We start from the raw sequence: 26,851 nt of genomic DNA on the forward strand, positions 1-26,851 counted from the left end.
CGTACATGGACAGCCATATCTTCCTTTCGCAGTCCTTCATCTAAACGCTCCAGTTCCTGACGGAAATACCTGTTTTGGCAGAAATATAAAGGCATTATTTTTTCTCCTACTGCCTATTACTCTCTAAGCATTTCTATGTGGATGTGTGTACCAGCAATATTAACTTAATTGAAAGCTTTCCAAAACAGAAGTCAACTAGTCATTTGATTGCAGCAAATCAGCAAGCAGACATGGTTGTGGAGAAAAGCAAGACATACAACAAATCTGCATGGAAAGGCCAATAAGTAGATGAAATTCCCTCTGTTATATGTCACCCCCTCCGTGTAAAGTGAAAGCAAGATTATGACAGAAAATTTAAAATTTTCTTCCCTTTACATAAAAATGTTTAAAAATACTAAGATTTAGAGCGTTTCAAAATGACCACTACCAAACATAGTGCAGTGTATGTCACTGTAAATCATTTTGTCAGTAAACAGTGTAAACCTACAAAAGCACTAAAATGACAAACAAAAGCAGCAGTTAAAACAAGCATTTACCATACCACTAAATGCTGACATCTTTTCATACAGCAGATAATCACACTCACTCTCACACACACACACACACACACACACACACACACACACACACAATTTCAGCTGCAGAGTAGTGTTGCCAACAAAATCTCCTCTCAATGACTTCCTCTGAAGAGGCCTCCCCAATAGCACTTCAACAGCTGTCTATGAAGGCATGCACCAAATGGAAAATGTGTTTCTTCAGATCTGAGAGGTTATGGGGTGCTCAACTATGAGCAGTAACAAACAGAACTTAATTAAGACCCTGATATGCAAACAAGCTTCTCCCCAAGAAACTTTGATTCCCAAAACTTGAATTTGCATACTGTGACTGAAATCTCTTAAGATGACAAAGTCACCCTTGACAACAGCCACGTGTCAAGTACAAACTGACTGAACTGCTTGTAAACATTTTGTGTTAACAGTAGGAACTTTTTACATGTATCTAAAACTAACCACTGAGCTCATACATGTGGGTGGGAAACAAAGTGTTGCACAGCAGTCTTCCAAAGCCTACTCTGTTACAAAAGAATCACATTTTTAGTTGGTTAATCTTGAGAATGGATAGATACAGAGACCTTTTTTATTAATTTCCCAGCCCAAAAGGCAAATACAACAGTCAGAGTGAAAACAGACATTACAACAAACATGAGTAACTGAATTTACATTAAAGCAACATGCAAGTGCACTGCCTTACACAGAATTTAACACTGCAGAACTGGATAATGTACAGAAAATATGTAGATTTTCAGATCAAATAGTCAAACTGCAATAAATTACGTTATCCCCATCATCAAAAAAACTAACAGGAACTGCCATCCAAACTGAAATTCAGGCTTTAACGGACCAAGGATGGGTTCGTTCACCTCTTCAGATCAATATAATGTCTAAATTGCCAGACACATTTGCATGACTTTCTTTACTACTAGCTTACTTGCCCTGGCAAAGTAAACAAATGGTATCAACTTGCTGAAGCCCTGCAGTCTAAGCCACAAAAGCTCCTGGTAGTTTAACATACAACAAATGTATTAATCAGATCTCCTGTAGAAGGGCACTCACAGAAAAGTAGACAATTGTGACAGTACCCACAATAAGGAAAATTTAAGGACTGTCTTTCTGGAGAAATACTGAATGGTCCTTTACACCAAAAACTTGCAACTCAAATTTTTTGAGCAGAACTAACAACTATAAACAAAAAGTATTAATTTCTAACAAAGTAAATACACGCCATAAAATCTGTCAGAATTAGGGGTGCCACCTTTCATCGTGGCTAAAACCGGAATAAACCAAAAAAAACAAAGCCAGCACCCGGACTCCTTTGGCATATTCAAAATTTAATGCATGGCAAAAAAACAGAAAATATCACAGTACACCAACATGGTTGTACCGGTTTCGGCCAAAGACTTCTTCAGCAACCTAACTTGATGCAAAAAACATAAGTAACTAACATGCTATCTCACTTTTAAATTATGGACTTGAAGCGCCCTCTGGTGTACGTACAGTTAATATAAAAATACTCATACTGCAAACACAATTACCTACAAAATCTAAATGTGAACACATAATCCAAACAGGGATGTATCAAAATTGATCATTCAACCCAGGGGAAAAAAGAGCCCCCAATTTAACGATCCACATTTTTTCTTTATTAGTCAAGATTTCATGTAGTATATGGGATTCTTTGTTCTTAAACCTTGGTCCCCTGCTGATGGCTTCTCCAGTGTGGCGTCTTCCTTTTTTTGGTTCGTAGCTATTTGTGGCTTGCGGCGCGCTCTATCGTTTTGGGTGGATGCGAACACTAGGAACTCTTTGGAATTGGGATGTCTCTTGCCTTTCATCGGGTTTGTGTTATTTCTACTGAATTTGTGTAGTTTCTTTATTTTCAGTGGAGACTATATACTTTTTACATATTAGTTTTGGGAGTATTTGTGTGGAGGAACAGAGTGGACCCTTCTTTCAAGTTTGTTCTGGACTTTTCTTTTTATGGCGGGACAATTTCTGTGTTTCATAATGGCAATTTGACAATTTTGTTGTCGTTTCAACTCTGGGATTCGTTTGGAGATGCTTCTTGTTGGACATGTTGAATTATAACATCGGAAGAGGTTTTGGACATTAACATTAACATTGTTTGTTACCTTTGTAACATTATGTTATAAGGGTATACGGACATGTATATTCTGTTTATGAATGTTTTTTGTTAACTTTTTAGGTGGGTTGGTTTTTGGACAATAATAGACATTGTACTAGATTAGCTTTCTAACATTTAGGCTGTATGTTCGATCAATAGGACAAAGCAGTCCTTGGTTATTTTTGATTGTGCTATTTAAATAATATGGTTTATTTGAAGTGGAACTCTATTTCATTTTACTTTTTATGTTATGTTTGACAACTGGTAAACAATAAGTTTGGTCTCCCTGGTCTCTCTATTTGTGGTCTATTTTACCCTTGGTGCTATCTGCTAGTAATAACTATCTAGTTTCATTGGGAAAATTGCAGATGGGTAGAACATTAAGTTGGCCATAGATATGTCAAAAATATGGGACAATGTTAATCTCACATGGTCGAATTGATTTGCAATAACTGAGTGGTTGATTTATGCCTATCCCAGTGGGGTGAGTTTTTGGACTCTGGACAAAGCATACATTAATTTATAGGATTAACTATATGTAGTTTTTGCCTTAGCAACACTGACCAAATGTTTCTTGGTTACGGTCCCTTTTTAGTTGTATAATTGGTTTTGGTCCATTTTGTTACGTAGCGATACATTGAGCCTAGGTGGACAAATATAGGCTTAATATGTTTTTTTCCCCTTTCTTCTGATTTGGGGATGAATGGGGTCTTGGCTATTATTGTACCCATTTGGGCCATGGTTCAATTGGGGTTGGTTAAGAGAACTATATTATATCTTCTATTTATTTTCTAATACTTAGGTTATGGGACATATATTGTGTGTTGAGAACATGACTTGTTAATAAATACTGTGGACAGTACGGGCGGATTAATACCTGGGGATGGTTTAGAGAATTATATCTAAGTATATATTGAGTTTCTAATCCTTGGGCTTTTGGATATATATTGTGATTAGAAAACAAATTTATTTTTAAATAAAGTTTGTAGATACTTATTGGCCCTCTAGTGAGTTTTGGTCAGTGATGGAATTGGCAACTTTTATTAAGGGTCTGTCCTCAGACACTGAGGACCTGGGCATTTTTGGCCTGGGTTCAGGAAATATTGATGCCGGTTCCTGGTGTCCAGGATCCCACTCAAGATTGCAAATTGGCTTTTGTCAAGCTAACCAAGGATCTGATTTCCCTTAGGAAAAATGTTTGGCACTTGAAGCTGTTTAGGGCATATCAACGTAGTAAGATAGTTCCAAGGGGATTAAGAACCAGGCTACAACCTATGGTGGCTGAACCAGATGAGTGTCTTTTAAACACAATGGGCAGAAGCTCAACAACAGGTTTCTATGACCTTTGTGGATATTTTGAGCAGTTATTATGAGAGGAAGGTGGAGGAACAAGCTGCCAGTGTTTTAGTGGCTAGTAAAAGAATGGATGGGTTTTCCTACACTTTCATGTTATAAAGACAGTATTGATAAACTTGGTAAAGAGTTGTCTGGATTGGATTCAACTCTTAAAGAAAGAAAGATTAAGAAGTTTACCCGAGATGTTGGGGATTGTGAGAGGGGAAAGCCTTTTGAGATGCGTCCTAGGGTTAAATTTGGCACGCCCGTTGAAACCCCTAAGAGATTGAGAGCTGCACGGCCCAAATCTATTTTGAAAAAAAGAAGTAGGGAGTCAACGCTTTCTGGTGAAGATTCTTCATCTAATATGGACTGGGAGGATGGCCATGCTGGAGTTTCCCTGTTCTTAAGAAGAACAATTTAGAGTCAAGTTCAGTAAGGGGTATCCCTTTAGGCATAAGCCCCAAAGACGAGGGGGGGGGGGGAGGAAGCACCACAAATGCCATGGGTCTTGGGGAAATTCTTGAAAAGATGACCAGACTTTAGATGCTAAAGTTAATAATGTGCATAATATATCTTCTGTCAAACTGGATGAACAACATGTGGATGTGCTAAATAAAGGATTAAGCTTTGTGCCCGGTTTCTTTGTCTAGGAGCACTATTTTGCACAGGATGTGGTGAATTTCTGTTGTAGTTTAAATTTAAAATCTTTTTTTCATGGCCCTGAGGAGAATGAGATGTGTGTTTCCGAATTGAGAAATTTTCACTTCAGGTCCTCCAAGTTCAAGCCACCTATGCTACCCATTGTACAAGTGTTCCAAAATGCTGTCCTTAGTGATTACATCTACATTTGAATAAACAGGATATGGTGAATGATAATTTGGATAAACAGCAGAGATTATGCTTGGATAATCTCATTAACAACAAGGAAATTGTTATTGTCTCTGCGGATAAGGGGGGAGCTGTGGTGGTTCAGGATTTGGAGGACTATGAAACTGAGGGTGAGCGTCAGCTCCATAATAGCACTCATTACCAAGAAATGAATGTTGATCCAACTATGGAATTTAAACAAGATACTGACCACTTTTTAGATTTGGCTGAAGATGAGGGCATCATTACGAAAGAAGTATGTTATCATCTAAAGGTAGATTATCCCAAAAAGCAGTATATTTATTTTTTGCCGAAAATTCATAAGGATCCCACGAGACCGCCCGGTAGACCGATTGTATCAGGCAGAGGCTCTCTTACTGAGCCCTTGTCTGAATTTCTCACTTTATATTTAAAACCACTTTTGGTTTTTATACGTTCTAGAATTCAGGACACAACCCAGTTTTTCTCTATCATTTCAGATATGCAATTGGAATCGGACTGGCTCCTATGTACTTTGGATGTCACCTCCTTGTATACCAACATCCCCCATTGGACGGGATTAATGGCCCTGCAATATTGGCTGGATAAGGCCAATATATACAAACCTGGTTTTAATATGCTTCTTGTTTGCATGGCAGAAAAGGTCCTGACTCATAATATCTTTTATTTTAAAGATAGATGTTTTGGGCAACTACTACTATGGGGGCATCTTTTTCCCCCATTTATGCGGACCTATTTATGGCGTATGTGGAAGAACAGTTAATATATGATACCAGTCATAACATCTATATTAATGAAATGGACATATGGAGAAGATATCTTGATGACTGTTGGCTGGTGTGGAGAGCAGATATAGAATTCCTTAAGGAATTTTTGGAATATCTGAATTGTAATATGTGGGGTATTGAATTTAAGTTGACTTATTCCAGATCTGACATAACCATTTTGGATGTTTTTGTTAAAAGAACAGATTTGGACACTCTAGAGAGTGAAGTATTTAGGAAATTTCCACAATTCAATACCCTATTACATGCTACAAGCTTCCACCCTCAACATGTCATCAAGAATATCCCAAAGTCACAATTTCTCCGTATCAAAAGGATTTGTTCTAGTTCGTCCACATATGACATTTACAAAAGTGACCTTATTTCTAGGTTCAAGAACAGGGGGTATCAAGGGGGTGACATCACTAGGGCTAGCCAATTTGCAAATCAGCAAGACAGATGTGCGTTACTGTCATATCGGATTCGTGATTCTCAAAAATCACAAACACTTAGATTAGTTACAACCTATGGGAGAAATACTAATAGTTTTATGAATATCATTCGTAGACACTGGCATCTATTAAGATCAGACGATGTTCTGAATAACTATATAGGGGATCGGTGTCTTTATTCATTTCGGAAAGGGCAGTCTTTGGGTTCCTTATTCAGTCCTTACAAGAAGGTGTATGAAAAGGGTTCACAGTCAACTATACAAACCAGTTTGTTTGGCCAATCAATATTAGGCTGTTATCCATGTGGTCACTGCACCTATTGTCCTAGGGTGCTAAAGTCTCAGAGTTTTACTTCACATAATTGTCCACAGATATACAATGTTCCATTTTTTGCCAATTGTAATACTACCTGGGTTATATATTTGGCCCAGTGTAATTGTCAGGCATTTTATGTTGGACAAACGTCCCGTCTTTTCAAGATAAGGATCGGGGAACACCTGAGTGATATTAAGAATAAAAAGGGTTCCAGTTCTCTGTACAAACATATTTTTAAACATTTTTATGGTCATTGACCATATTAAATTTAAGAACAAAGAATCCCATATACTCCATGAAATCTTGACTAATAAAGAAAAAATGTGGATCATTAAATTGGGGGCTCTTTTTTCCCCTGGGTTGAATGATCAATTCTGATACATCCCTATTTGGATTATGTGTTCACATTTAGATTTTGTAGGTAATTGTGTTTGCAGTATGAGTATTTTTATATTAACTGTATGTACACCAGAGGGCGCTTCAAGTCCATAATTTAAAAGTGAGATAGCATGTTAGTTACTTATGTTTTTTGCATCAAGTTTGGTTGCTGAAGAAGGCTTTGGCCGAAACCGGTACAACCATGTTGGTGTACTGTGATATTTTCTGTTTTTTTGCTATGCATTAAATTTTGAATATGCCACAGGAGTCGGGTTCTGGCTTTGTTTTTTTGGTTTGGACACAGTGTATGGCCGTGCACAGGTCATTCGTGCAGGGGTTATTTGGATGCTAAAACCGGAATAAAGCCACAACCCTCACGTCACCAATAACCCCGCCCATCCTACCCCCTCTCCTGCCCATATTCCACCCATTTAGTGACGTCACGGCGACATCACACAGCAGGGAACGCCCTCTTTCTGTTCCTGCTGCCTGCTTTCAGCTGATTTACTATGCTTTTCTGTAAAAATGCATAGCAAATCAGCCGATTTACAAACTCTGATAGTCTGTTTCCTTTCTGAAACAGAATACCGGAGTTTGTACAGTGTTTTCTGGACTACAACAACACTTATTGTACGATAGTGTAGGTCATTCACTCAAACTTAGGTTATTGATGTAATATTTAAGGATGTTTTTTAATTATGCTATGACACCTCACGTTACAGCAGTCAATCCTCAAATAAATATTATCCACCTATCAGACTAACAACACTTATTGTACGAATCTATCTTTGGCCCTGGAGACGAATGCACTACAACTTTCTGAAAATGTTGGGTACAATAAGGAGGAATAATTTATGAGGTACACGCATAGGTTTCTGGAGTATTTATGTACTACTCATCCAGTACAGACAGTGGTTTCTAAGTCCGACAGGGGTTGGGGGGGGGGGGGATTGGCCTAATGGTTAAGGTGTTTGCCTTTCAAACACAAAGTGCAGGGTTTGAGTCTCACAAGGGATAATTGGCTAGGCTTAAAATGGCTTGCAAGGGCAATTAGCTTAGTACTAACCTATGACAGCAATATCTAATTTCTTTAATGGACAAGTGCTACCTGATTTACGTTGCTCCATGCATTGCTGCATACAGGATTGCAAACCAGGCTGACAAGTTATGTTTTCTGTAATTTTTGCAGAATTGTGTATTTTTTTTTCTTGCGTTGCTTTCTATTTGCTTCTGAGATGTGCGCTGCGTTAAGCAGTACAGAAGCCGCTCATTAAAGTCCCAACTTTTTCCCCCTAAATGTCGCAGGGAGATGCGTAGTATTTCATTAAAGGTTTCATTAAACATTAAAATTGTTACATTAGTCAGTGTAGTTATTTATATTATAAATGAAATTCTATGCATTGTTTTTCCTTATTTTTTTGACAGCGGAAGTGTCATTAAAACGATCGGACAAAACTTAATTTCATACGCCTGCATCAAAATAGATGTCACAACTGTATTAAATTATGCGAGCAGCAGGGCATGCAAGGCATTAGGCATATATTTTAGCAAATATAAACGTTTCAAAAAAAAAAAACTTTAAACTTCTGTAACGCATTTTTAATTATTTCTGCAAAAAAGAAAAAAGTTCAGGGCAAAAGTTTAGTACAAGGAGCAGTTTTGAGATTTGGGCTTGTAGGTTCAGAAGTTCAATTCACTCTATTTTTCATGACTGAATTCAGTGGCAGTCAAATGGATAACATATTATATACATTACCTTTATTTGGTTTCTGCTGTGGACTGAAAATTGATGCTTTTCAGATAGCACTTTCATCTATTTGTTAGGTGGATAAATAAACTGTGACCCACGATAGTCAGGGAAAAAAATGGAGGGGTGGCATTAGGTGTACTATCCAAATCCCTTCTAGTCTATGATATGAAAAATCTTCCAAAAACACAAGTTGCTGGGGTTGATGACTGTTAGTGACAGGGACAGACCGAGACCATCAAGTTAAAAACTACAACTTACCATCTAGATAGTTAAATAAACCCAGCTCAATGTTCACCATTGACCCGGCGTTAAGTTTCAATTTAGGGCTGTTCTTTTTTACGTCTTGGATATAAAAATGTACGCAAGCTAAATAATACTGCAGTCTGCACCCTGCTGTATACTAAAAACAAATTGTGGCTGTGGCACAAAACCCAGACTTCACGTGTCCGGTTTTGAATGAAATTTGTAACTGGACAATGTCAGAAAACCGGACAGTCCGGTCAAAAACCGGCCAGCTGGCAACCCTAGTCAGAATCAGAGAGACACAAGAATTCCAAACAAAATAAAAACAAAGATTCCAGCCACATAATATATTTATCAATGAGTTTAAATGAAGGATGCCCCTTAAAATGTTAAGGTGCTAAAGTTCTCAACTGTGCTAGAACCACTCTCTTAACAGTTAATATCACAACATAGCTAATAGCTGCACCATAGCAAATGCAGTTTACCAGACATGTCAAAGGAGAACAAAGTTCAGCATAGAACTCCATCTTGCAAGAAAAGAGGATAGTTATTTTGTTAAGTTTACTAGGTATATGTTGATATATCTTGTGGTACTTTGTAAGGGGAGATCTAGTTAGTCTGACTAAAGGAAACCTGTAAAGGATACAGGAAAGCTGCTCTTCACAAGTGTGTGTGTGTGTGTGAATGTGTGTGTGTGTGGACTGTAGATATACCACAATGCAGTGATAAAGAAGGTACCTTTCTGTTGCAATCAGTGGAATAGAAAATGCAAATGTAATTTTAGGAGTGCCAGTGTAAATAAGGGACAACTGTGGGAAATGTGACTTTTGCAAGGTATTTTTCAGCACCCATGCCTGTCAACCATCAAGCCTTCCACAGAGGGAAGAGAACCCATTTGTTCCTTTATGGAGATGACAGCTGTCAAGGGGACATTTATAAAGCCTTTACTCCAAACCGTGGGGGAGGGGCATGTGTGACAACACCACAGCCCTCACAATACCTTTTCTATATGGATGCAGGTTACTGCATACCCATTATAAAGGTTACTTACTCACTAGTGGATTGTGAACATAATACTAAACCCTGGGCTGAGTCTATGTATCCAAAACCCTCTTCTGAGGTGAGTGGCACACACTGGCTTATTAAACCTTGCCTTCACTCTTAGCATATGCAAACCCATCCTTACCAACTCAGTTACTCACTCTAGTCATTAAATGTACCTAGGTCTCCTGGGACACACTTGGGGAATTATTCTTCTGCACCACCAGAGATGACATGTACACATTCATGCACTAGAATATAATAAAATCACAGTAATAACAGCAAACTGCATTTAGAAATCACAGTACAATTAATCACTTTAGTCTGATGAAAATGGATTTTTTTAAAACCATAAATCAGTGTCCCTGTGTATGGAGGACTACTTCAACAAGAAAACAGTAACAGGAATTTTAAAGTAACAAGGAACGAAACTATTAACATTCTGAACCATATGTGCATGTCATACAACTAAATCTATACAGAAGGAGGGGTTATGACCATTAGTCATGTTGTTGGAAGGAAATGAATGAGCAATCTTGTTAGAAGTGGGATGGGTAAGAAAGCATACCAGAAAAGTCCTTGTTCCACTGAACTGAGAAGGAACTGACTTGCCCATGTTTTCTTACTTGGGACTCTGGTGAAAAATTTCCAAACTTAACTCGTTCACAACTACAGAGTCGATCTCACTGTGTGATTCAAAATCATGCCTTCAACAAAGATCTACTTTACCTGGTTCAAGAGCACCGACCTAACCCTCCTAAACTTGGCATTCACTTTATTTAAAAAATTATGAGTTAAGTGGGGAAAGCACTGATCCATATGAACTTTTTTCAGACTTAGCACAGGACCACTGCCCACTTAAGTGACTTGACTCAGCCCAGGAGCACTTTCTTGGTTAAGTGCCTTGCTCAAAGTCTCACACAAAGCAAATGGATGCTGAGGAAATCGAACACTGAACCACAACATACAGTTTATGAATGGCTCACAGCCTTAATCCTCTACACTAACAGCAAAGAAAACATGTTCAGGAGTTTCACATTTAAAAGAAGTTTCTGCTCAAAATGTCGACTGTACTTTGCACACACTACACCAAAACCTTCAACCTATTACCTCACCAAATACATTAAAATTCAAATTACACGGGGGCAAAACATACCCTCTTACACAGATTCTTCAGACGACTTATAATCTTGCCCCATTTGTTGTTTTGACGCTGTCCGGTTCGATTCTCAGCTAGAGCGTCTTATGTGGAGACTGTGTGACTGGGTGTACCTTCGTTGAAGGTTGTGTGTCAGGGCTGGTAACTCGGCACGTAAAACTCAACTACCAATCATTAGCGGACCGGAGTTCCATTGTGGCGACCCCTAACCGGGAAAAGCTGAAAGACACAACAACAACCGGTTCTCTATAGTCTCATTTTTCAAAAAAATACCAAGTTCTCTGTTACTTCATTATCAAATAAAACTAGCATTTTCTGTTCTGTAAATGAAACAAAATCAAATGCTGAAGCTATCATCCTTCCATTACCTTTCTACCACAGTTGCTGATGTTTCACTGACTCAATTAAGAATTCTTCCAATAATAATAATTCCATCTAATTTCTTCCGGAGCTGCAAAATATGCTTCTGTGTCTGACTGATCACTTTTTTGGTGACATAAGGGGGTCTGTGCAACTCCCAATAGAATGGGCAGAACCAGTCCGCACAGAGTCATGGTCAGTCAAAGGGAAGGTTATTTTCTGAAAACAGCTATGAAAAGTATTTCTGGTAACCACAATATCACCAAAGAAAATAAGCAGTATGGTATCACTCACTACAAATGACAGCTTCACTGTGTGCTACTCATTTATGAAGGTGGGATCAACCAGATAAACAAAAGATTAAAAGCAGCTTTACTTTTTTCTTTTTTTCTTAAAATGGGACTATTACTTTTTATTGTATGCAGTTAACAGCACACAACAATCAAACTTATTGACAATGACTGTGATGATTGCACACTCTTAACTGCTTGCCTGAGGGGATATTTAAATTTTAGAGTGCGCACAGCAGAGCTGTAGGCACGAAAGGCAGGCCGTTAACACAGAACTCATGCTACAGAGGCAGGAGTAGGGTAAATAATCAGGATAGCACTACGGGTGTGAAAAAGCTAAAGGAAATAGGTAGTTACAACTACATTTTTGTACATATAAGTAGTGAGAAAAATTTAACAGTGATTAGCATATGGAATACTTTTGCTAGAAAATGAGCATAACATGATCACACAGCTTAGAATACAGACCACTACTGCTGTGCAAGGCAAAGATAATCCCAGGAAAGTAGCAACAAGGGTTATAACAATTATAAACACTTTTGAAACAAAGGTTGCTGTTGTTTGCCTTTCGGCTTTTCCCAGTTAGGGGTCGCCACAGTGGAACTCCGGTCCGCTAATGATTGACAGTAGATTTTCACAAACGCAGAGGTGCCAGCTCGACATCCAACCTTCAACGAAGGCACGCCCATTTACGCACATCTTTCGAACACCCACCCAACCACGGGGAGGACATGCAGACTCCACACAGAAGGTGCTCCCACACTCCAGCTGAGAATCAAACGGGAGAACCTCTTGCTGTGAGGCAACAACGCTACCGCTGCACCACAGCGGATCAGTATGTGTCACAAAATCTTCTAACCAGTAATATCACAAACATTCACAGTCTCAGCTGGTCATTTGGGAGAATTACTTTACCAACAGTTTGCTTTGAAAGGTTTTTCTATAATGGTGCCACTGTTTCAGATTCCCATTATACTTACAGTCTGGAGAAAGACTTGGGTAATTCACAACCTGCAATTAACAGTTCAACTCAGCTGGATATTCCACAACCTTTTTCAATATATAGAAAAATCTTTAAAGTGCTGGAACTGAAGCTAAATGTCTGACAAGTACTAACTGCAGCCCTGACCCAAAGTGCAGTTCCAAACGACAACAGCGGGCAAAGAAAACTATTCATGATCCTATGATCAATTTGTTGAACAAATCAGACTTTTTTGTGATGATTATGTTCCTCTGAGAATCCACTTAACAGTTTTTGATATGTGAAAATCTAGGCAGGATTTAAATGCTAGCTATATCCTGTAACTGAGGCTGTAAGCACACCACTGAACCCAGTATTGCAGTAGCCCTTATACTTCCCCTGTTTTATTACTCCTGTTACTTTACTATTTTGCTGGGTACCTTTTAAACTGCTTTGCATAGCTTAATTTTCCTCTCTCTAAGACAGTCACCCTACTGGTGTTTATACTCCCTTTCTTCTATATTAAGCAATTAGCCGACATTTCTACAGAATATTAATACAGGCTCCCCTGCTTACCTATAGCTTACATATTGTTTTTTTGGTCTCCGCACATTTCTAAATACCAAAAAACACCATACAAGCACGAGGTAAGACTGTTTTTAGTGTAGTCAAACAAATAGTCACTATTCATCACAAAAACTTCTTCAGAAACATTTTATAAAAACACTCTCTTCATTGTAAATAATATCAATTAAATGACCAATCATTTCTTACAACCAATTATGCAAAACAGGTTTCAAAATGCAATTTACACTTTATTAACCACAGCGTCACTTTCTCAAAAGGAAAACTAATACTTCCTGATGATCAGGCTCCTTTCTTTTAAAAAACACCTAACTGTATCATTTACACACAGAGAAGCATGGGCATGTTTAAATGTTTGGGGTGCAAAGCTTGTAGATTCATACACAAAGGTCCATATATTTTTTAATACATTTAGAACATATTATTACAGTTCATGGTAGGTTGGATTGTGGAACTAGTGGAATAGTGTATGTAGCTTTGTGCTCATCATGCCAAGCCTGCCCAGCCTTTTACGTTTGAATGATTACAAGAAGTTTGAGAAAGAGTATTCAAGAGCATCAGTATGCAATTAAAAGCAAAAATGATAATAATGTTTTATACAAGCATTCTACTGAATGCTCAAATTGGAAGAAATTCACTTTATCATAGAAGTAGTCAGTCAAGACCCAAGGGGAGGTAATTTTAAGAATTTAGTTGAGCAAAAAGAAGCTGAATGGCAGTTAGATCATACCTCTTATATTTCACTAGGTTTAAATGATACAGTTAACATTAGGTGTTTTTTTTAACAGAAAGGAGAGTGACCATCAGAAAGTATTAGTTTTCTTTTTGAGAAAGGGACTCTGTGGGTTGAAGTGTAAATTGCATTTTGAAACATGTTTTGCATAATTGGTTGTAAGAGATGATTGGTCAATTAATAGATATTATTTATAATGAAGAGAGTGTTTTTATAAAATGCTTCTGAAGAAGTCCTTGTGATGAATAGCGACTATTAAAGTTTGACTACACTAAAAACAACAGTTAGTCTACTTATGCTTGTTTTTTTTTTTTTTGGTATTTAGTTTTTTTTCCCATCACACCTTGTCTGGCCGTTTCTGTTTTTTTGCTCCACACATTTCTGCTTTTGCTCTGGCCCGCTCTGTTCAGGCTCACTCCGCTCCCCTACCCTACTCCCATTCCCACCCACCTCCCCTACCCTACTCCCATTCCCACCCACCCCCACTTCAGTTAGTTAAGAATCAAACGGTGATGAACAAACCAGAACTGCGCACACCTGTGGTAGTCTAGGTAGATGAATAAAGCCAGCCAATAAAATAAACTCTAAAAACCAAAGTTTATTTAATGTCAAGTGCTTTCGTCCCCTAAAATTAGAACTTCATTCCCCTAACTACAGTTGCCTTAGGACAGACAGACCACATAAAAAAGGTGGTGGCGTCATCTTAATTTATCCAAATACCTTCATTGTAGTTTAACATAAAAAACCTATCCCACAATTCTCCATGCAGAGATACTAGTGGCCTTCCTAAAACTGAATAACTGTAAAAATCTTTGTATCTTGGTCATATACATCCCCCTGGGCAACAACATTCCTATACTTGAAAATATTCTCGCCTGGACAACTAATAATATTAAAAACTATCATCCTAGGGGACATTATCATCAAGTGGCATGACAGTTCAAATCAAGACACCATTACCAGCATTAATCTATACAATTATATATAGCTAATCACCTATATAACCAGACCCAACTATAAAAATGACAAAGGTTCAATCCTTGACTGGATCCTGGTTACTGACCCTAACAAAATCTCGTTCTGTGGCACACTACATAATGGTATTAATGACCACTCACCAGCCTTCAGAATACGTAACACCACCCTAATTCTAAACCAGCACCAAGTCAAGCATACCAGGGACTTATCTCATTTCTCCCTCACCACCTTTAATGAAATCTTACAAAGTATGACCTGGACGCCATTAAAATATCTCCCTCTCAATAATGGTGTTAAATTTTTCAATTCAACATTTCTTAAGATCTTATACAATGTAGCCCCACCTCGACTAAAAAGTTAAGGCAAAACATGCCAATTGGCTTACTACACACACAAAGCAAATTATGTTTGCTAGAGGTAAAGTCTGGAAAGCTTGGCAAAAAAACAAAAATCCATCCGACCTCACTCAATATAAACAGCTATGCAATCAGGCAAAACGTCTAGAGATTAAAAATAAAAAAAGAACATTTCCAAAGTCTTCAAGAGCAACACAAACAAAACCCTAAAAATGTCTGGATTGCACTTAACTCCCTACTTCATTCAGGTACAAACAATAATCCTTGCCAAAATCCAGACAAAACTCCCACTGAGTTAGCCTCTCTCTCCAATTCTAACTTCACTGACACCATTGCAAAGCTCACCTCTGCCTTCCCACCAATAAACCCCAAACCACCTAATATTCCTTCATCACTCACCCAAACTACCTCTCTACTTTCACATTTCACACCTATACCTACTTGCACTATAAAAAAAACTCATTCAGAAAGTCAAACCTTATACTAAAGCACCAGACAATTTACCTTCTGAGTTTCTACAACTAACTGCAAGCTCCACTGCCAAGCCTATCAGCATACTCCTCAATAGATCCATTAAGGAGTCCATCATACCACATGTATGGAAGAAAGCATTTGTTCTTCCTGTATACAAAGGTGGCAACAACTCTGATATCTCTAACTTCCCATCAAAAACTATCCTCTCCCCCATTTCCACAATATTAGAAAAATGCATAAATGCTCAGCTTCTCAAACATTTTGTTAACCAAATCCTCTCATATCTTTTCTGGACACAGTAAACAGGGCTCATGCCGCAGGTTACTCAGTTTCCTCACTCTTCCTTGACCTCTCCAAAGGCCTTTGATATGGTCTCCCATCCTGTCGTACTTATCAAACTCTCCAACTTGGGTATCTCTCCCTCCCCCACCCTAGACTGGTTCTCTATCTATCTCACGGACAGGCAACAATCCACAAAATGGCAACAATCCTGCTCACAGTTTCTCAAGACACCTACAGGTGTACCCCAGGGATCGATACTAGGTCCCTTCCTGTTTAGTATATTCTTCAATAACTTCCATACCACTCTTACTCATGGCACTGCTATCCAATATGCTGATGATCCCCACAATCTGCACTGCCAAATCCATTTCGGAGTTGCAACGTCTTACCCAAGATGCCTTTGCAGTTACCGAAACTTGGATGTCAAATAACCATCTCGCTCTAAACCCCAATAAAACTAAACTTCTAATATCGACCCCCCCCAAAAAAAAACTCTCAACAGGAATGAATTCTCTGTCCAATCCCTAAATACTATCACTGAAGTCGTTCCAAGTACTAAACTGCTAGGAGTCACCATTGCCGAAAATCTAACATTCGACCTCCATAGCCACACATCATCAAAAAAAACATCAGAAACTAGGTATCCTTTACAGACACAATCACTTCCTTAACTTCACTGCTAAGAAAGCTCTAGCCTCTTCCTTTCTGCGTCCATCTCTACTATATGGTGCTCCCATCCTCACCAAAACAGTCTTCCCTGAAAACCAAACTTGACTCATGCTACAATAAGATTGCCAAATTTGTAACAAACTCAAAATATTCATCCCATCACTGCTTATCTCTATGTCAACTAGACTGGCTTGAACTGCTACATTTCCCCACATATCTATAATTAACTACTGCACACAAATTTATATACAAACCATCAACGTGCCCTTCTCTTTCCACCTTATTAACCACATATCACCCCAACAGACCCCTTAGATCTGAAAACAAATTGCTGCTGAAAGTTGATAAACCAAATTTCTCAGCTGGTCAAATGCTGTACTCTTTTACTGTCTCAAAAATCTGGAATGCCCTCCCACCTTCAATCATAACCATTAGTAATCCTACTCTCTTCAAGACGTCCCTCAGAAAACATCTTTCTTCTCTACGGCACTGTACATGTGCCAAAATAAAACCTCCTTAAAAACCTGCCTCCTTCACTATAATCCTTTCATCATTCCATCACAATACTCGTACAGCTTTACCACTCCATCTTGCCATAACTGCATGAGCTCTTACTCTGCCTTGCTAAATCTTGGCTAATACCAACAAACCAATAACAATCAGACAACTCCGTCATCAATGTTAATAATTCTAAACGATGTTGAAGTGTAAAAATATGTATATAAGACTAACTGTTGAGATTATACTATCTTCAAAGCAGTGTGGCTGTACATACTTTGTTAATTTCTGATATTTGACACTACTGTAACTGCATTTTACTCTATACTGTGTGTTATTTTTCTTGCATGGTTTGGTAATATATGTGGAGCTTTTCTCCTATTGGGCTCACTAAGGCCCAGTAAACCTTCATGGTAAACAAATGCAATAAAGTTCCATCATTAAATCTTTGACATAGCCCTCCATCAATGTATTTTACAGATGTCTCTTCAAAGAAAATCCATCACCATCCCAAAAAAAACCCCACATAAGTGTGTAACATGAAGGCTGTATTTTATTTTCCGTATTATGACAATCTCACTGCTTAAAGGTACATCAGGTGTAACAGACACATTTCAAGCAATGATAGTGCCTTGTAAGCATGGAAAATGCTAAAAATACAAAATGGTAAACATCAGACTTGTGTGCTCTTAGTCAAATAGTGGCAGGAAAGGAACTCAGGACATAGGTATGGATGAACAAATGACTGAATAAATAAACTGGAATGGTTATCTTTTACTTAACAAATTAGCTTCTCTAGGCAAGTGGTGTCTTTTTAGGGGAAACAAGGTGGCATTCATACTAACAAGGGTATACTGGCCAAGGCAACAGGAACTGTACTTTTTTTTTTCACCAAGTGCTGTGGAATCTTTTGCATCTACTTAAGTTACCACCCACTCAAGCAGAAGGGACCTTGGTTTAACATCTCATTCAAATGAGTAAGTGGAAAGATCCGAAAGGAGGGCAGTTCCAACATCATCTACAACTACTGCCAGGTTAGCACAAACATGACAAAGTTTTATAAACAATTACCTGCTAAATAACATAAGGAAAACATCTCATAGTAAAAATACTGTTAATAATTAAAAAGTGAATATACCCTGCTCAACCAGAGAAAAAGGAACATGGTTCTGGCACTGCATTTCACAAAACATACAGGAACTATCCCCTCTACTACTGTGACAATCTCATTCTTTTTAAACATACTTGCGTTTGACATCAAAGTCCAAGACCCGGATATAATCAACAAGAACTGCAAAGGGACCATCAGCCAAGTGTGTAGTAGACTGTCGAAGGATCTGGTTCAACACAGTCCGATGAGTTTCTGTAAGAATTATTAAAAGGAAAATTAAATTTCTTTTAAATGAACAGCTTAACAGGTACTGACTACAAATAAAGGAGTAACACGTCTATAAACACATGCATTTGAACAGGTATTACAGCACTTTTCAAATAGTCTTAATCATAAAATTACTCAATTTAGACTATTTAATTAATGACCTGCACGGCTGCCACTGTGAATAGAACATACGATCATAAATTGGACAGCTTAATGATGCCATGAACTAAGCAGCTCAAATCAAACAGCCATACTTGCATTCCTGTAGGGAGCAAAGCTCACCCTCAAAGCAGATTGAAGTCTTCTTGCACAGACAGCTTAATATACACAACTTTACAGCCACTCCACCCTGATGTGTGCACAAGGGGGCTGGTTGAGGGGGAACAGTGTCAAGGTTTCAGTGCTGGCTCAACCTTCTCTTAGTTAAAAGTGTCAATCAGCCACTTTTGCTGTCAAGCATCTGACTCCTGTTACCACTTCAGATGGAAAGGGTGATGGCTGATCTACTTATCATTTGAGTATTTTTCCATTCAAGCCTGCTTCTGTATTATGTAAAGACCAGATATGATACAGTGACCTGACAGCATTTATAGATGTATCCTCCATCACATAAGTTCAGTTTCACTTTGAAAACTCCCAGTCACACATTTTTTGAAAGGAATGCTTGCTCCTACATCTGTCATTATCAGTCCAAATCAGATTATTTACTTCAGCGTGCTTCTTTCTCATCACATAAATTAGCATGACAATGTACCACCAGTGGAATAAGGGTCCAAAGAACAGATTGTTCCTCCCACGTCTCTGGCAATAACAGGGACAAGCATAAGCAGCAGAAAAACCAATGAGGCATCCCCTCCTTATTTTCACAGGAAAAATAGCATGCTGCACACAAAGATCCTGCTCTAGCAATAACCTTTTAAGCTCTTATATGAAAAATACAACTAAACAGCCTACTTATGACAGTTCACCATCTGTAACATTTTGTATAACCAAGACATTTCGGAAACATGAATCCAAACCTTACCTCTCAACCTGTTGGATCAAGAAATCTGGACAAAGCCATAAATAATGGGGGACAAAGGCCCAAAAATAGGGACACTTAAATACTGCTCTTAAAAACTTAGAAAGTTGAGAGAACAACAGGTTTTGCATTAGCATGTATTTTCTGAAGGGTATAAAGTCTGAAACTACTTCAACCCTCAATGATTTGCCACAAAAACCACAATAAGAAATGGACCAAAAATATCTGGACATTCTGTGAAAATCTGTACAGCTGAGAGGTATGATCCAAACAACTGTGAAGATAAACTTGAGTGACACCCAATTAATAAAGCATATTACTTTCTGCTAAACTCAACTCAGACAATGGTTTTCCTGCCTCAGTTGAATTTACAGTACAGTTGCAAACTATAGAAAAAAATAAAAAGTAATATAAAAATGACCAAAAATTATCTGATTATAAAATGTCCACTTCTTGGGCGGCCACGGTGGTGCAGTGGTTAGCATTGCCGCCTCACAGCAAGAGGTTCTCCGGTTCGATCCTCGGGCTGGGGTGCCTTCTCTGCGGAGTCTGCATGTCCTCCCTGTGGTCGCGTGGGTTTCCTCCGGGTGCTACGGTTTCCTCCCACATCCCAAAGACATGCTGCAGGTGGATTGGACACTCTAAATTGGCCCTAGGTGTGCATGTGAGTGTGCCTTCTGTGGAAGGTTGGGTGCCGGGCTGGCAACTCGACACCGTAAAACTCCACTGCCGATCAATGTGCAGACAAGGTGCTCCGCTGTGGCGACCCCTAACCGGGAAAAAGCCGAAAGAAGAAGAAGATAAAATGTCCACTTCTTACCACTAATATTGAGAGGATTAATCTTAAAATGAGTAAAAACCTTCTTTCACTGGCACATCATAGCAGTTTTTTTTGTGTCCTTTAAACTCTGTGGATGCAGGAACTTTCTCTCTCTCTGGAGAATTAGAATCCTATTATCATAATCTGACAACAACATGTAGATTTCTACTTTTCAGGGCAACCCAAAGAGCATGGCATGGTCAGAACATGTGGTCTTGACTATGATGGAAAAGCAGCATTTTACTTTAATCAAAGAGTACTAAGAAAAAATAAAGTACTTCAAGGTATGTGCAATAGAGAATGAAACATGGTTTTCCTCTTCTTTTTTTAGTTATATAACCCTTTAAGGGCAAGAACGGAAGACTTACCAGCAAATCTTAAAAACTTCTGGGTGTCAGGAGGAAGACTTGAGGAGATGTGCATACATGATGGTTCCCTGGAGAAGAATGGATCGACTGAGGAAGGAGTGGCTGGGGTCAGTGGAGCAGGAGACAAAGGTAGAGGCTCATCCTTTATGTGAGACAGCTGATTCTCCCTACTGTCCCGTGTTGATTGTTTGCTTTCCCGTTCTGTGGCATGTACAAGGAAGAAGGCTTCCACAGCAGGTTGCAACACTAAAAGGAAAAAAAAAGATATACAAACCATTCCAGGTTAAAATAACTCTTGCTTGTAAACTGCAGTTTAATTTTGCACAAAGTATGGCACTCTCGCACAGTTCTAAGAAAATGCACAACATACACTGGTTTTAAGGCATGGTAGTCTAAAAACAGAAAATATTAATACACAAGTTAACCAAGCCATCAAACACAGGAAAAAAAACTTCTACAGTGCAAGCAGCAGCATGTGCAAAGAAAACAATAACTTACTTATAAACTCTACCTTTTCCAACAATCTAGGTCAAGCAGTAAAATGGTCAAGCAGAATTACAGTAACAATACAATGAAGTTACAATATAAACCTCTCCACATCTTGTCTTCTTGATCCATTAATTTCCACACAAACTGATGAAAATGTGAGGCCACACCAGACCAAACTGACTTGAGGAAATAGTTGAGGGGTGAATTAGCCAATATTGTGCTAGACAGTCAAGAGGAGAAGGTTAAAACCTGTACTACACCTCAAGCAACACATAGCCCTTCAAAACCCACACCATCAACACCCACACATAGCAACACCAAACCCACATATGCGGAGACCCTTAACATTGACCTGCCCAAGCAACAAGGACTTCCAAAGCTGAAATGCAAACACCAGTCACAACCAAAGTGACACACAGCTCACAACACCAGTGTGTCACCCAACCTCAGCCCCTACGGCAAGACAATGTACCCAACAGTTTAGTCATAGGTGACTCTATAGTCAGCCACATTGCTGTCCCACTCACAAGGCTGAACAAGGAGGAAATTACAGTCAGCTGCCTGTTGGGTGCCAGGATCCTCCACATAACGCATGCACTCAAGTCACTCAACAACAAGTACAAATACGACTCTGTCACTGTCCATGTTGGAGTGAATGACTTGAGAAGTACCTCCCCTGGACTACATGAAGAGATACATGGAAGAGCTTTCGGATCCATGTGGCCCAGGCAGGTATGACCCTAGCCCAGAGTAACATCCTGCCTTTCCCAGAATGATACCACAGTATAAGGACAAAACAACTGACGTCCACACTGGCTAAGCTTCTGGTGTCATTCAAAGGAGATCCAGTATCTGTCTGCCTGGGACGACATGATCGGCAAACCACGGTACTTTGCCGAGATGGTCTGCACCTGTCGCCCCTGGGAGTCAGGTCACCAGCTAAAGCTCTTGCCACCACTATAATTCCTTTTTTAGGCAAGGTTCAAAGGACAAAACCACCACCATAACAGATACAAGCATGCAAAATCTAAAGGTAATGCTTCTCAATGCTATAAGTCTAAACCTCAAAATGCACTCTCTTGAGGCACTCCTAAAAATGGAGAACATTGATATCTGTGCAGTAACTGAGACTTGGTTCAAGACTCCACAGAGCACCCCTGCAATACCAGACTACAACTCTTACCACACTTTTCGGCCACAAAACCAAGACCGAAACACTAAAGGTGGAGGCGTGTCCATATTCACACCTCCAGGCTAGTTGCCCAACACAATGCATCTGAAATCTTCCAGGTGCAACTAACACCAAGTAAGACTGCAATCCAAATAGTAGCTTGCTACAGATCCCCCACCATGCCCCAAGATTCTCACTACACCTGTCTAAACATACTGGAAAATATTAAGATACAACCAAACACCATAACACTGGGTGATTTCCACTACCCTGCCAATAACTGGGAAAACTACTCTGGTACCAATACCTTTCCCAATGGTTCTTGGAATTCATAAATTCCAATGCCCAGGGTCAACTAATCCATTGTCCCACCATGGGCTCCAATATTCTAGACCTGGTCATTACCAACATGGGAGATACATGCTCCACACCAGTGGTCACCTCCTCATTGGTCACCTCCTCATTGGTCAGGCCTGACCATAACCTAATCACCCTTGACATCCACATCAAACCCCCACACCCCAAGTAAGGGGACCTTCATAAAAAACTTCTCCAAAGCCAACTTCATGTCACTCTAGTCAAAAGTGACAAACTTCATGACACCCATGCAGACGGGAGCTGAAAGTTCGACTGCTGAATCCTACACTAAGGCACTGCACGAGCACATCCACTCATGCATGAACTGTGCCACCAAAACAGAACCAAGAGGCTCTCCTCCAAAAAAAAGGAAGCCAATTTGGTGGCCCACCGCCATAAACAAACTATACAACAGAAGGGAGAAACGGTTGCAGAAAAGAGGAAAATCCCAGGATGCAAACAACTTCCTTACTAGCCTCAGTAAGAAGCTGAGATTCCTCAAAATCCTCCAAAGCCAGTTACGAAAATAAAATTGCGAAAGTTTCCAAAGACAACCACAAGGCATTCTATAGTTACGTCAAGAAATGTAAATGGCAATGCTCAGATCTGCTCTGAGCTACAACAGAATTGCATTAAATATACTGATCCCAAGGATATTGCCAATATCCTGGCAGATCGATTTAGTGCCAACTTCACCTCCCTCTCATCCCCTAAAGGGCCCATCTCAATACCAAAAGATTGCCAAATTCCTGTATTCATGACCACACAGGTAAAAACCGCACTCTCCAAAGCTAAGAATACAGCATCCATGGGACCAGATGACATCCTGGGCTGTGTACTACATGAACTACAAAATGAACTGGCACTTCACCTAAGTGTCACGTTTAATCATAGCCTCACCTCAGGCTTCGTGCCCACTGAGTGCTGCACAGCTACAATTATCCCACTCCACAAGAGGGGATCCACCTTGGATCCCGGGAACTACCGTCCCATCAGTCTGAAGAGCCTGATCTGCAAGGGCATGGAACGCATTATCATGGAACTTATAAACAAAGACATTGGCAACCTTAAACACAGGACCCCACCTGTCTCCTAAACCTGACTTCTTCAAATCAGTCTTCAGAGCTGTCCACACAGCCCATGTGGACCACGCCAAGGCCTTCGACACCACCCCCCACTCTGAAATCATTGATAAACTTACTAAGCTGGGCATAAATCCCCAAGTCACTTGATGGGTTGCCAACTGGCTTACTGACAGAACCCATACTGTAAAAGTAGCCGACTCTAAATCCAGCTCCAGACAAGTGACAAGTGGAATACCTCAGGGTTCAGTCCTGGGACCGTTATTGTTTGGCATCTACTTCTCTGAAGTACAGGCCAACACTAAGGGACTCTAGCTAACAAAGTTCGCAGATGACTGCAAACTGGGAGCCATTGTTAAGTGGATATTCTATAAAAGAGCCTTACAGAAACAGATGCTTGGTGCCAGAGCCATGGGCTCAAGCTTAATGCCAAGAAATGTATAGTTATCCCATTTGGGAAAAACCATGTACCCATGAATTACCACATAGGTGGCAGTACACTAAACACCGAATGTGTGATGAGAGACTTAGGGACACAGGTGGACAGTGGTCTCACAGTCGATAACCACATCGCCACAACAGTCAGGAAATCCTTCTATGTGGCACACCTCATCACTAGGGCTTTTCATCCAGAAAAAAGGAGGTCATTGTCCCACTGTACTCATCCCTCATTAGACCCATTATAGAGTACAATGCCCCATTTGGTATGTACCTCACAAAACATCTGCAACAGCTGGAAAGGCCGCAGAAATACCTCACTAAAAGAATCACAGGCCTACAGCAGATGCCCTATGCTGACAGTCTAAAAAAACTCCAGCTATACTATGTGGCATATGGTCTACTCAGAGGCAATCTCTGCTTAACATACAAAGCCATGTCAAACCCTGAGCTGTTGGACATGCTCCACAAGGAAATCCCAAACCCTCAGAGCCACACGCTCCAGGGATCTAAACCTTGTCATCAGAATGAACAAAACATGCTGGAGAGATGGGTTCCTGACCCACAGACTCCCCATGCTCTGGAATAGACTGCCCATACATGTCAAGCAGAGTGCTTCCTTGGCCCTCTTCAAAAGGAACCTTGATGATTGGATGGGAGATAGGAAATTCACCCCGGGGATCAAGTCAGTCGCCCTACTAGACAGGGGTCGTGGGAAGAAATATCCAGGGAATTGTTATGGATAGGCTTGTATAGGCCCTACGGCCGACAGCCTAGTACCAACCTATGAACCTATGTGTCAACATGGATTAGTACCTTACTTTCATTATCTGAGGAAAAAACGTGAGAAAAGCTAAGACTCGAGACAAATTTGAAACCAGGACAAATCTCTCTCTCTCTGTCATATACTACACAATTAAGTCCAAAGAAAAAGTATACATATTTATGTGTACTTACACAAAAATACAAAATCACTGAAAGGATGTTGCAACAAAAAAACCTCACCTCTAGTGTACAGCTATGACACTGAATCCTGACATCTGGAAAACTGAATGGCTGGAAATCTGGACTTGTATATGCTGAAGTCCAAGACTGATATTTCTTGGAATATTCCATTTTCTTTTAGATAGAATGATACTGGAGTTGGTATATACAAGCTCGGGGCTTGCACTCCAAGGAAAAAGAAGTTTAAAGTAGAAAAGCAATGTTCGACATTCACTCATCTGAATTTTAGGTATTTTTATTTTCTCCATTTTGGTACTGAGTGTTCTAAAAATTTCAATAGTAAGTCCACTCATTGAGACAAATGAAAGGCAGCCCAGTAGCTTTCACTCTGGCTACATAGCTGGAGTGAAAATAATCCTATAGCGATGTTCCAACTGCATGAAAATGACAAGCTAGCTGAGCTTCTACAACAGTAAGATTCCAAAGAAAAACATTCCATAAATCATAAATGCTGCTTGAAGTAAAACACACAAGCTCTCTTCATAAAAAACATTGTACACAACTGAAGACAATCAACTAAAATTGAAAAATATGCACTTACCGCAACAAAAGACATACATAGCTATGTTTCATCCTCCTCAGCCACTAGAACAGAATTATCTTTTAATCTGCCAAGTATAGATAAAACTTTCCCAGGATTCAGCTCCTCCCCTTTTACTAACAATATAATGTGCCTCTCCATCTTTTCCCAACCAACATCATGATGAGCTCTCCCTCTGCCAAGGTGGGAAGAGAAGGTGGGAGATATTGAGGATGATGAACCACAATCATGTACATCTATCATTATGGAAAATACAGAAAATGTATATCTGACAATGGTCCAATTCATCTTCCACAAGCATTAGTAGAGTCTGTCCAGAAGATCTGGTCTTACAAAAGCATTCCCTGAGTAACTCTGGCTCCAAAGGAAGACTAAGATCTAGACACCACTGTGACGAACTGAAATGCTGCCAGCCAGCTAGCTGGAATTTTGGAAATAATTATACGTCATTTGTGAATATTAATATGATCCATAGGTTTGTCTTACAAATGTAAGAGAGCTATAGATAGATATATGTTATGTGTATTTTAAATTACTGGTGCAAACGTTTGTGTTGAACTGTATGTTCTGTACTGAGCTTCAAGAATGTAACCACAGTGTACTCTATTGGAAAAGAACAGTTAACTTGCACACTATGGTGGCAGCTGGTACTACTTTATAGTCTGGACAGAAGGGGGCATAGCTAGTAAACCTGTGCCAGCCTTTCCCAGGTGTGTGTGTTTGTATATCAATCAAATCTCAAGCCACCCTTATTTATTAGCTATTTTAAGGCCCTTACCAAAAGAGGCCCAATCTTACCGTGTAATGTTACTATTATCCAAATGGTAAGTGCGACCAAGACTTGCAAGGCTATTTACGACTGGCCTCTACAGTATCACCAAATACATATGCAAGTACTCTAGTACTCTAAGAGCTTAAATATCTCTAAACAAACCAGACACAATTAAAAGGTTTAAATATATTTAATAATAAAATAGCAAGACAATACTCAATCAACACAGTAATT

The 26,851-nt window shown here is 39.4% G+C and overlaps 1 protein-coding gene across 1 annotated transcript in view; it reads right to left on the reverse strand.

The window, feature by feature from the left end:
- The window catches only part of HUWE1 (HECT, UBA and WWE domain containing E3 ubiquitin protein ligase 1), a gene marked incomplete in the record, with an annotated part of 5,008,559 nt that overhangs the window by 201,766 nt on the left and 4,779,942 nt on the right, over positions 1-26,851 (reverse strand). Inside the window, 3 exon segments of the mRNA XM_044079288.1 lie at positions 1-69; positions 18,421-18,538; positions 20,763-21,008. The exon segment at positions 1-69 is cut by the window's left edge and continues 72 nt beyond it. Coding sequence (XP_043935223.1) covers positions 1-69; positions 18,421-18,538; positions 20,763-21,008 — 433 coding nt within the window.

This window comes from Protopterus annectens, chromosome 8.part0 (assembly GCF_019279795.1).
Source record: "Protopterus annectens isolate FY-2018-M chromosome 8.part0, PAN1.0, whole genome shotgun sequence".
Classification (NCBI taxonomy): domain Eukaryota; kingdom Metazoa; phylum Chordata; order Ceratodontiformes; family Protopteridae; genus Protopterus; species Protopterus annectens.